Source organism: Porites lutea, chromosome 5, assembly GCF_958299795.1.
Source record: "Porites lutea chromosome 5, jaPorLute2.1, whole genome shotgun sequence".
NCBI classification, from domain to species: domain Eukaryota; kingdom Metazoa; phylum Cnidaria; class Anthozoa; order Scleractinia; family Poritidae; genus Porites; species Porites lutea.
In genome coordinates, this window is record NC_133205.1 from 10,265,363 (window position 1) to 10,277,862 (window position 12,500).

The window sequence follows — 12,500 nt, forward strand, 5'->3', positions numbered from 1 at the left end:
ATCGATCATCGGAAATAATCGGATGGACCCACCCGATCGATTATCAATTATAATCGGAAAAATCTCTTTTTACGAATGCCATTATTTTTCACCATTATGCCTGTCGGAGTACATGTAATAAAAACTTTTTAAATTTTTTTTCACGTAGACCACTGAGCTCAGAATTTCAATCGATGATGTGGTTACTCGAGAATTAGCAGTTAGTCCTTGAATGAAATTCAGTTGTTTCTTAAGTTGTGTGCCCAATTTTTACTTTGCCTTTTTGAAAATGTAAAATTTTTTTAGAGAACTACTTGAGAAAAAGTCAACATTATCGTGGATGTAAATAAGTACAGTGAGATTTGATAAAAACATTTTGATTTGTTTGTTGAGAACTGAAGTATTATTTATTATTATTTTTTTAGAAATTCCTCTTCAAGTCATCTTGTTCCGAAAACGTCCACGGTATTACCAGCAGAGTACAGTGATGAAGTAAGATGAGTTGTGAGCTGGCGTGTAGGCGATATCAGACGGTGATCAGTCGTTTCGCCTACGCGTCTTTTCGCCTACGTCCTTTTCGCCAACAAATCGTTTCGCTGACGAAACGAAACGATCGCTAGACACGAATACGAATTTACCTCGTTCTTTCAGTCGTGACACGAAAAAGTGCGATACACTTGTTTTTAACTCGTTCTTTAGGCCACTGATTAGGCGAAAGAAGTGTGGGAACTGACCAAGCACGTTGGTGAGACAACTCAATTTGGTGGCGAGCTGTACGTTGGGGAGATACGTAGGCGAAACGACCGTAAATCGATCAGACGTTTGTTTCTATGAACGTAAAGATAACCACACCTTTAGTTTCCAAATTAGCTTGTGTGAAAAGAGTGTCTCCTTTCTCTTTCTGCCATTATATTGTTACAAAAGGTTGGTAAAAATCAAAGGCCTGGCCGGCAATCAATTACCAAGTCACGAGTTATGCTGTGAGGTTTCGTGTCACCATTGAAAAAATATAAAGAGAACGTTTTCACATGATGTGACGGCGGCGAAACAATGAAGGGGTGGTCAGGTTGGTGAACCAAGCCAATATGCTGTGGAAGTTGAACTCTTTTCTTACTCTTCCCTTAGATTTATCCGGTGGATAGCGTTATCCACCATTTGAACAACTGGGGCCAGAGGTATTCGTTTGCAAATATATAAGAGCAGTTTTTAAGAAGTTTTAACATGTATTTCTAAAAAAAAACCGGTTTTCTTCCACTTGCTATCTGTTACCTGATAGGTAGAATAGACGCCGGAGGGTCCAATCAAAATGTAGGATTTGAATACTGTACCATTGGTAGAATTTTACTGTGAAGGTTTAGTTTTTATTCACTTGCTTATGTTTTCTTTTTGTTTTAGGAATGGCCGAAAGATTTCACATTATCAGATCATAGGATGATTATGACCGAATTTGAACTGCAAACACTAGAAAAAGAACAGTCTAAAATGTAACGAAATATTTTGCTTGGTTGTAGTATATATTATTTTTGTTTCCCAATCACATCCTAGCTAACGTTAAGCAAGAGAGAATTCTAAAGCCCCACTCACACCAGAGCTTAAACATGTTTAAAAGGTGTTTAGTTAAACACGGTTTAAATTTGTTTTCTTTATATAAGCTACCTTCTGTGCGTTTTTCGATTGCAAATTTAGGGCAATTACATAACGAGTTAAAGTTTATTTGAATGCTATGTTAAAGCCCTTGTTTTCGTTATCTGTTGCTGTTTTTCGCATTTTACAACCTAGTTTTTATTAAACATGTTTAGTTGGTGTGAATGAAACATAAGCGGTCAGTCAGTTAGTTTTGTTTGCTAATAATATTGTAGTTAACTCAGTTAACGCTATTCATATAAACTACTTCAGTCAGTATATATCTAGAGAAAAGTAAGGGATACCATATTTATTCTTGTTTTTATCTCTAAATGGAATTGTAATTGCACAGACTGTTCACAGCGGTATGTTTTCTCGTATTTCGTTTTTTCATGAACACGTGAATTGACTTGAGTATCAACTGTTCCCCCCCCCGCGCCCGCTCGCGTGATCATCCCTCGTTGCTTGTTGTCTTCCTTTAGTTCGCGTTCAGAAAATCGAGAGACTGTGAATAGTCAAGCAAATGCGCGGAGGCTGTCGTTCGCACCCGCCTCAGATTTGCCGGCAAAATATACATGTAAAATATATAATAAAATTGAAATAGAAAAGAAAATGTCGGGGAAAATTCTGTGAGGTACAAAAAAGTGTGTATAGCTGGCAAATCCAAGTCCAGAGATTGTTGCTAATCCTTAGGTCGAGGACCAATAATTTTTACTTTGGAAACTTACCAGCATCAATACAGTTAATACCTCTCTATAAAAGCCATTCTAGTTTAAAACTTGAGACGCTTAATCTTTCTAGCAATAATATTTATATACTTTATCATAGAGACAGACGAGTTAGAAATTTTGTTATTGCACTCATGTGATCTGTTTCTCGAGGCAGCGTTCAGACTTAGTACGGTACTCGCCTGGCACTAGTCTGAACGCGCCGTTTTTTCAAGTACGCACACTAGAATTCGAGCAAGGTGCGTGTGCCCGAATACAAAATTTCAACCTGGTACTCGGTCACGAAAGAGGGCACTGGGTCCCTGTGTGAACACCGATTTTGTTACTGAGTTTTGGGACAGTCCACTGCTTTGCACTGGCTGCTAAGCTCATGTTTCAAAATGGCGTCTGACAGGGCGAAATAAAGAAACTACATAGAAGGTGTGGACACGGCACCATTTTGTGACAGTACCCAGGAACTTGCTCCCAGGAACCAAGTGTGGACAGCCCCTAAAAGTCCAGATGACCTCAACGGGCCCCGAGACTTTTGAAACCAAAAAAAAAGCTCTCCAATTTAAAGGAAGAAGTAGGACAACCTTTCTATGAGCCAAAATGTTAATCACCTTTCTATAAATTCCGTTCTAAGAATATATGGTTTTGGTCTGAGAAGTTAACGCAACTTTACACCAACAAAGCATCAGTGTTGAGTGAAAGTTTACGGAGCGTGTCTCAATATATAATTTTTAGGAGGAGGTGCACTCGTCTCTTGCTCTACTTCAACACCAATAAACCACATAGTTTTTTTTCTTTTGCAGAATACCAGTTGTATTAGAAAACCGCAGGTCATCTCAGGGGGAGGGGGGGGGGGTGCGCACCCCCTGCACCCTCCCCCTTGATCCGCCCCCTTTGTAGGGCTCTTTCTTTTAGACGATAACCGGTCGTTTTGTTAACTTTCAGTTGGTCAACGCCTTTGTCATTTATTTAATCATAATGTATACATGTTTTTAAAATATTTCACTTCTCGGTTCCCTTCAGTGTAAAACGAAGTTTCAAAGTCTTTGTTCATCTGACCCTTAATTACGTGTCGAAGAACAGCGAAATGACCTAAGTTGTTAGTGAAACGACCGTTACTCGAAAGACTCCTTTGAAATTACGTAATTAGAAAAGTTAAACTATGAGACGTTTAACTGTTCAGTTTGTGACCTGTACCGGCTATTTCAAATTAAAAGGAATAGTTCTCTGTATTCATTACGCTTCATTTACTTGGAACGTAATGAACGGAATGCGGTTACAGCATTACAAACCTTACTGATCTTCCATCTCGCCGTTGTAATCCTGACAGCCTCGCCAAACCCTGCCCTAAAACGTAGATTTGTGACGTTTGTATACAGTTTTTGCTGGAATTATTTATTAATTTTTTTTTCTGCATCGAGTTCAATATTAAAATTGAGTGAAGAACTACAATGAAATTGTCTGTGTGCACTTCATTAATTTATTTTGCTAATAATATATAGTTTTTTAGCATTTCATAGTACATTGTGGGCATGTAAAAATTTATTTCACCAGCCCATAAATGCTGCACCTTCATACATGATAACAGAATAAAATCAGTGTGCGTTCTTTTGATGAGACATATAACGGCCCCGAGAGTCAATCGTCAGTGTTCTGGTAGGGTCTTAACGATTTCCAGCGACTGCAATCCTTTCAGCTCTTCTCTTACGAGAATACGCGTGTAGAGAATATTTCAAGGCTATCTATAATATGTGGGTTGAGTTTGTTGGATCTCTAACCCTTACCCTTACCTGCTTACCTTATCACAGTCCATGTGAACTACTGTTCCTGCGCTACTTTTAAGAAACTATTCCATTATCACTTATGTTTGTTACATTTATTGGGGTGGAAAACGATGCGAGATTTATGCTACACCATGGCCCTCCTATTTTATTTTCCCAAGATCTGAATAAAGCCACACATTTTTTTTTTGATGCATGTGTTAACCAAGCGAAGCACGCTAACTAAAAGAAAAAATTCTTTCTCGCGTCCAAGTAAATAAACGCCGCCGTCGAATGAGACCCACATTTGAGGAACGGAAAATTCAATACGCGCAGCAGCGCTCATTCAAGTAAATACCGTTACCTCCTCTCTCCTCCGCAGAGGCCTCTTTGTCATGGGGAGGCTGGGGAGAAAGAAAAAGAAAAGCGCGCGGGGAACGAGTCCCCCGCGCACTTTCTATTTTTTCGATTGTTGCTATCGTTATAGGGCTACCCAGGAGCCTCCGCGGAGGAAAGAGTGTTTACCTCTGCAAGCGCAAGTACAGTGCCGGATCCAGACCTTGAGATAAGCAGATAAGACCTTGAGGGGGAGGGGGGCGGGGCGGTCATACATACGCTCGCACTCAGGAAAAACTAGTTTGACTAGAGAAAACAAGGCTGACTGTTCTGAAAGTTCAGGCTGCGGTGACTTCAGTTAGGCTTGACACAGTTCAGGCAGATCCTTCCTTTCTCCTCCTCACTCAAACAGACAAAAGGCAGCTCTGCTCGCCGGGTGGGTACAGAACTGCCAAGAGGTTGTGTATGTACACAGCGATTTTTATTCTTTATCATGGAGCTCTGACAGAGGACAATTAAACAAGAAGTGCATCTCGCAGCATGCTCTAGCTAGTTTAAAAGGCAGTGCGCTCAAATAATCACCAACAAATTATTAGCAGAAACACAAATAGAATAATACAAATATAACATGACAAAATTAAAAATACCAACTTGCAGGCATCAACCAGTTGGCTATTAAATGAACCCTTGAGATTACAAACTTCTATATTATGAAGTCCTCAGTAACAATAATAATATTCTTTGACTCAGTAATAGCAGAGTCTATTATGGAAAAGAAACTTGATATAAAAAAAACCTTGTTATAGTGAACATATATTAACCCTTTGTTATATCAAAATTTAATGTTGCACCACAACCCAGGACCACTGATTTGTGAGTCTGACACTTTTGCTCCTTCTATAATGACACTACAAGTAGGACCTACATTCTAGATACTGTTATGGTAAGTAAGTCAAACCAGGGTTCAAATTAACAGTAAACTGTTAACCAATGGTTAATAGTTTCCAACGTTTGGTTACTAAAAAATTATGAGCCCAAGTAACCTGAAATGGTCACAAACAGAACCATCATAGAAAATCTTCTCACAAGCAAAATTAATATTAATTATTACGAAAGGCTGGTGTGTTTCTTTTTTGCATAAGATTTCTTTTCTATTGCAAACAATTCATTGTTTTAAAAGATATGCTCACAACGAAATAAAACAACACGAAAAACACACCTTTCGAGAACTCAAGGTAACCAGGCTTTTGTTAGATGGGGAGATCTGGACACAACCAAAATAATCTTACGTTTGCTTTCAATTGTTTTCTTTTGGAAGTGGCTTGTTTGTGCAACCTATTTTATTATAAAGATCAGATGCAGAGATCCTTAGTATTGGACTGTTTTTTCAGAAAAAAGGTCACAACCCAAAATTTGTGAAGAGGAAATGGAAGATCGAGAAAAACAACTCCCAGAAGTGGTACAAACAAAAGCAAAAACAAGAAGGAGGAACTTTCCCAGGCATTCACCAAGTTGCAGTTTGATGAAGCTAAAGTAGTTAAACAATTCTTGCAGTGTTTGTCCTGAATTTCCCTCCCTTGCATGACGTGTTCGAAAGGAAAATGCACCTGAGCGTTAAATCAGTTATGCTTTATTTTAGAGATCGTCATTTAATTTAAACCAATCCATCCATACATTAGTTAGCCGCATTTATTAGCACAATTTTCTTTAATAGTTCACACATTCTAACTTGGAGAACAGGTTCTTGAGTAAAAAACTTTATAATTTGGTCACTAACCCAAAAGGTTATAAGTTATCCAAAAAATTAATTTCGAGCCCTAAATAATATTTGTAACTAATGAGTAACAACTCACTGTTAAATCTCCTTCACTCCTGTTATTAGCATCATCACGCAACTCAATGCTCCTCCCCACTACGTTAGTAGGGGGAGCATTGCATGATGACCCCAATAACAGCTGTGAAGAAGGAGCTAGACTAGTCATTGTTCACAGGCTAGAAATTTCAATTTATTGTAAGCAATACAAATACTTTAATTTTTTTCCATGGGAAAAACAAGAGCCCTTTGACTAAAGCTGTGAACATTTAAGTATTAAAAAAATCACAAAGAATGGGTACTTCCCTAAATTAAAACACCAATATTATAATTCAATTTAAACTACTAAAATTTGCCCAGTCTTTCTAACCTTGTTCATTATACCTGACAGTAGTTCATCAATATTTAATGGTTACTGTAAAAATTCTTTAATGTTTTCAGCCACTGCCAAGTCAACTGGTCTTTCTCCAGCTGTGTTTTGTGCATCTGCTTCCGCACCGTTTTGAAGAAACCATTTGACATACTTTTGTCCTCCATTTTCTTTGAAGTCGTTTGGAACAATGGCCAGCTTTGGGTCAACTGTAGCAAGAATGTGGAGGGGTGTGTTTCCAGCCTTGTCTTTGGAATGTATATCTGCACCACACTGCAGCAAGGTCTCCATAACTTTCATGTTAGGCACATGGAATATTTCTTTCAAGGAGACTTTGTTGTGAACTTCAATGATTGTTTCCCAGATTGCAAGATGAAACATGTCTGCACCCTGGGAGTTATACAACTTTAGATCTAGTATTGCTTTAATCATGGCTGACCTCCTTTGGTTGTCATCATCACTGTGAATTTCAATGTTACTCAGGATACAAATGAAATAAAAGGCTTGCAGCATGTCATGGTCAAAGGCCCATTGAGATTCCTGAACCTCAAAATGGGATCCTCGCTGCTCTTCTTTTCTTCGTACAACATTGGTGAGCCAAGCAACTAGAAACTGATATGCCGGCTCAATGTCATCAATCTTCAACTCTGTTTGGTTTTCAATCATACCAGCTGCATGATCAAGGAATAGCCTGAACAGCTCTCTACTTTGGGGTGAAGACACCAGTTTAAAAGATAAAGCTCGGGAGTAGAAGCAATTAGCCTGCTTCAGGTTACCTTTGTGGGCTAAAACCACAGCTTTGTTCACAAGGGGTTGTATTATTTCAGTTGATGGAAAGGCACCAAGCACTCTGTCCCTGATGATGAAACCTTCTATCTGAATGGCTTCATTGTTGGAGCTCAGAGCCTCAAGTTCTTCAATGGTTTGGCTTTCTGTTTGACTGTTATACACAGCTAAAGGGGATTTCACCCCTGACTTAGCGATGCTAGAAGGAGAGTTGCGCTCCTTCATTGCTTTCAGCATGAGTTGGTATCCGTGCTGTATAGATGCGTTATCAGTATCATCATCATACCCATCATCTCCTTCACTGGGATACTCTATAGTCTCTGTGTCAATACTTGTTGCATGGGAGGCAGCAAGCAGGTCCAGTGCATCAATCCTGGCCTCCCTGCTGCAATTAGGAAGCGAAATGAGATAATCAACAACCTCATCATAGCATCCACAGCAGGCTCTCTGCAGTGGGGTAAGCCCTTCTCCATCAACAACCTCTTGTTCAGCCCCATGCTGTATCAACAGCTTGACTGTTTCCAAACATCCTCTCTCTGCAGCCAAGTGCAGAGCTGTAGAACCATGAGTATTCTTAATATTGGGGTCTGCACCTTTTTCCAGCAAGAATGCCATCAGTGATGGGTCTTTATATCCAGACAAAGCTGCTGCTATGAGAGGGGTATCGCCGCTTCGACCACAATCCCTGACATCAGCCCCATTTTCCACAAGGTACTTGACAAGTTCCAGTTGGATGGGTACATCAGGTTTACCAAGAAGCACATGTCGTGATCTGTCAGAATGGAAATACTGACATGCCATGAATAGTGGACTAGATCCACCCTTGGACTTGTGATTGACATTTGCACCATAGGATACCAACAACTTCACTAGATCAAGTTTGCACCATGCAGCAGCACACCACAGGGCTGTCACTCCTTCACCGACCTCATAACCAAAGCCGTACGGAACTTCATTTTTCTCCGCATGGACGCCAACTAAGACGGTTTTTTGTTGTTCAATGTCGACCAGCCGTTCTTCGACCATATTTCTTACGATTTCCACGTGTCCACAAATAACAGCCAGCAGGAAGAGAGTGCATTCTTCCCCCCTGTGGGGATACCCAAGTTTTGTCTTCACAAGTTGTTTACGTTCCTCGAAGTTTAGCCCTTGACGTTCAAACAGGGAAGACAACGACTGTCCCGCGATCACAGCTTCGATCGCTTCGCGTTGCACTTGGCTTCGATTACTTTTGAAATCGAAGGTTTTGATGTGGTTAGAAAATTCCAGACTGATCATTTTGGAGTTTTTTCTTCCAAGTGGAGCTATAAACTGTTTACATGCAATCAGCTACAATAGAAAACTTCGATTCATGATGCAACAGTAAAAACTCGCAAAAACTCTTCACGCTTTGGAAAGTATGGTGGATGAAGAGACATAGGCGTGTCATGTGACTTTACCAGTGGACCGCACCCCACTCTATTAAAGAATTGTAAAATATTTTCCCCTCCCTGGAGAAAGCACGCTCATTGATTGACTTAGCAGCCACGCTCGTCTAATTTGTTGTTCTCCTCGTGGCTCGTGGCGTCTTCAGTCAGTAGATTTTCCTCTTTTTACGTTCTCGAAGTCCTCTTTTTGGGCTTGAAAAGGACGCAGAGAACATGGAAGCAATTTAAGGAATGAAAGATAGCTATTTGATTGGTGCTTAAGGTGGGTTTGATTGACTGTGAAAATTATCAACGATATATAGTACGACGTTTCACGCCAGTGACCGCGCAATTTATTTACGTTCGGTTTAGTGTTCGGTGTAGTGCTATTTCATTGCCCTTTTGAAGCCATTCTTTCAATGGAAAAGTATACTACAGTTGGTAAATGAAATAGCTGTTGGCGAGGATCGAACGTTGGTTCGATATGTTTGAAAATACATTATCGATTTCAAAGGCGAATACAGCTCTACCCATCAATTTAAGTTTGAAATTAGGCTTATTTGCAGTTTTCTATTTTGTTGTTGTTGTTTGTTTTTTTTATTAGCTATTGTTTTCGGGAAGAAAAAATGTGTTTCCACATATAACATTAAGATGAACAGAGGTTGAAAATTTTGAGTCAACCTTATTTTCTTGTGGTGTTTCGAAACCGGTTTCCAAGTTGCCTCATAATTATATTCTTATGTGCAGGTGAATGCATTTCCCAGCATCGTAGATTCTTATCTTATGTAATTCCTAATACTAAATACTAATACTAAATAATAATAAAGTAAAATAAAAAACGGTTCCGATATTCCTCCGGTAAAATTATTATTGTTTTTCTGGCAGCGCGGTGCTGACTCTGGATCATGAACGCTCGGTCGCACAGTGAGGTCAACATTCGTCTAGACATTGGAAAAAACCCGCATGCACACTTGAAATCGTCCGCGGAAAAATTCTTCCATCTAGGTTTCGGTGGTAGAAATAAGGGGAGTGTTTATCGCTGTGGAGGAGTTAAAAGTGAAACGGTCAGGTCGTAAAAAACGAAACATTGCTTATCTAGTTCATATTAATGATTTTCCCGGCCAATCTCATTTCTGGGTGTAGCTTGGGCAACATTGTTTGAAATGTTAGGATTATTATTTGTGAAGTAATCATACCCCACCAAGAAACATGTTCCATGTACACCTATGTTTGATGTCTATTAAATAACAAGCTGTGTAAGAGATCTGTTATGATATGAGATCAAAGCATACCGGTATGCGAAACCGAAATTGTGGTGTGAGCAAAGGGAAAAAACTATTTACCTTGTTTGGCACTCTGTGCTTTTCATCATGATCAGTCCTATTTGTAAAGAATCTTGTGTGACTTAAATTGTATAAGAACATCTTTTTTCTTTAGAAATTAAATATAATTATCTTTTATATTTTTGAATTTATGATATATTTCAGTCAATATCAACGTCATTGATAATGCACTAGATCTATGAACTGTATTTGCCTGATTATTATACAACTCACTATCTCTTTTCTGATTGGCTGAAAGCGTACAGTGAATTTTCGAAATCGTTGCTGGTACATCATCTAGCTGCAGATTATACAATAATCATGTCAAGGACACTCAAGATCACGGGTGATCATGTCATGTATGACCACGGTGCATGATTTCTAAGGGTAATAGGCCATTTGCACTAAGAGGTCATGTGACATCGTTTTTGTGAAAATGAAAGTTATATGATTTTCCTTCGAAAAACGATTAGTGGGTCATATCTTAAACAAAATAATAGTAATTTGGTTTTTCAAACCTGCACCGTTTTCTTAAAATGAGTAAGTTCGTAGCTGGTCACGTGACCAAAATGTGATTTTTGAAATTATTAATTATCTCCTTCTGAACACAAATTTTGCAGTTAAACTTCAAGGAAAATGTGGAAAACATGATATGGTAACGTTTACAGCACATCTGAGCCTAACTATCAGAAGTTTAACAAGATATAAGCAAAAAGTAGTTTTGGCCGCCATGTTGGAGGGCAAGAGTATGCCCTCCAACATGGCGGCCAATACAAATCATACCACTTTGTTGAAAAATTAAAGTGCCATAAATTATCTCCCTTAAATGCGTTTCCTCTAAAATTTCGGGTGTAAGATAATTTTTAGGTGCTCTGTCAATTTTTGGCATCAGCAAGATTCCAACTCATTGTTTAAAGGAAGCATTGGTCACGTGACCCCTTAGTGCAAGTGGCCTATCATGACAAGTTCGCACGCTTTGTGTTGCTTGCCATCAGCGAAGAAGAAAAAGCTAGACTTCCAGGTTTGCTTTGTTGACCGAGCAAGACATCGAAAAAATAGTTGAACATGAGAACACGAAAAGGTCAACAAAGGTGGCAAAGTAGCTGTTTGCTGATTATGTGAAAGAGAAAAAACTGAGGGAACTTGAGGAAAAGAAAGAGTTGGCACAAACTGTGACAAAGAAAGGATTTGTTCAATGTATAATAAAACAATTAGATTCGGTTTTTGTGATATCCAGAATAATCAAGGTCTTGGTAAGGGTTATCAGCTGAAGCCCAGGGGTGGGCTTCGGCTGATAACCCCTACACTGTACCTCGATCTTGATTATTCTGGATATCACCAAAACCTCATCCAATAATTGTTTATAATGTGCCTTAGTGTATAATATGCACCCAAAAATTTCACAACATTTTGGGAAAAAATTCTTGATACAAAAGGAAGGAAAACAGCTGCATGAAACAGTCTACTTATTCTCTTTTTCCGTTCTTTCTTGCAAGCCTTGCTGGGCAAAGGCGCTTGAAGATCTTCATCATTCTTCAGATCAAACAAATGCCAAATCCACTGGTTTTCTCACCTTAAACTAGCTACTATTATAAAACATTTTGACTGGTTAAGCTGCAGTTGCATTGACGTCCTTAGCCTGTGTCGTAGATGTAATCCATGTTCTGGGCCCCCAATGAACTCAATGAATTACTGAAAAAATATGTTTTGAATTTCTCTCCAACCTGGTTGGCACATCGACAATGGTTTTTTTAACAGACCAGTTATGGAGCATACGCAAAATACTGATACACAGGTGAGGGCCCAGAAAAGGATTTCGGTATTAATTGTTATGGCAAAAGTTAAGTTCTGTCTGTGGTGCAGGTTAAGGCATCCTTGACTAGTGTTCAACTTGATCTCACTAGATCAGTATACCTGCACTGTTCTAAACCTCTTATTTCACTGGTCCCCTTTAATCTGTGCCTCCATTGTGTTCAGGGCCGGCATTGTTATGTGATAATCCCTATTGTTTTCCCAGCTAATCAAAAACAATCTTTCAATTAGGTGCAGGATCGCCCCACCAGATATCTCATTTACTTTGCACTGTAAATGTCACTCTGTTGTCATGTAAAAGTTTCTTGCCTTAATAAAGATAGGATGTGTCCATTTTAAGCAGTTGCATGTTTTTTAAGTAAGAAGTGGGGCTTCACTGTCTTTGTACAGTTTATCTCATAATCCTGCTGGTAGTGATTTGGATGCTTGGGAATGTTATATTACTTAACAATTCAGTAATGATTCAATTTATCAAATTATTTAGTGATGATGCCTCAAGAGTATAATGGATCGTGAGAAGCCCCTACGTGTAGGCGACTACTTTGTCGTAGCCGGCCTTGGTAATGGTGCGTCA

At 39.1% G+C, this 12,500-nt stretch overlaps 2 protein-coding genes and 1 pseudogene across 3 annotated transcripts in view; 2 read left to right on the top strand and 1 right to left on the bottom strand.

Moving 5' to 3' along the window:
* Positions 1 to 3,123, top strand: part of LOC140937887 (uncharacterized) — a 7,930-nt pseudogene extending 4,807 nt beyond the window's left edge.
* A 1,864-nt stretch (positions 3,124 to 4,987) lies between these two features.
* Positions 4,988 to 8,801, bottom strand: LOC140939086 (protein fem-1 homolog B-like). Its single transcript, XM_073388642.1, has one exon. It carries the CDS (start codon positions 8,662 to 8,664, stop codon positions 6,643 to 6,645), a length of 2,022 nt encoding a protein of 673 aa, XP_073244743.1. The 5' UTR covers positions 8,665 to 8,801; the 3' UTR covers positions 4,988 to 6,642.
* A 118-nt stretch (positions 8,802 to 8,919) lies between these two features.
* Positions 8,920 to 12,500, top strand: part of LOC140939085 (C-myc promoter-binding protein-like) — a 45,517-nt gene continuing 41,936 nt past the window's right edge. For both annotated transcript variants that reach the window (XM_073388640.1, XM_073388641.1), the window contains exons 1-2: positions 8,920 to 9,075; positions 12,411 to 12,500. The exon at positions 12,411 to 12,500 is cut by the window's right edge and continues 224 nt beyond it. In XM_073388640.1, coding sequence (XP_073244741.1) covers positions 12,432 to 12,500 — 69 coding nt within the window. In that variant the 5' untranslated portion in view covers positions 8,920 to 9,075; positions 12,411 to 12,431. The remainder of the gene's footprint in view (positions 9,076 to 12,410) is intronic.

Excerpts from the sequence above, each read along its gene's own strand:
- LOC140939086 (XM_073388642.1), bottom strand. The coding sequence starts at position 8,664 with ATGATCAGTCTGGAATTTTCTAACCACATCAAAACCTTCGATTTCAAA.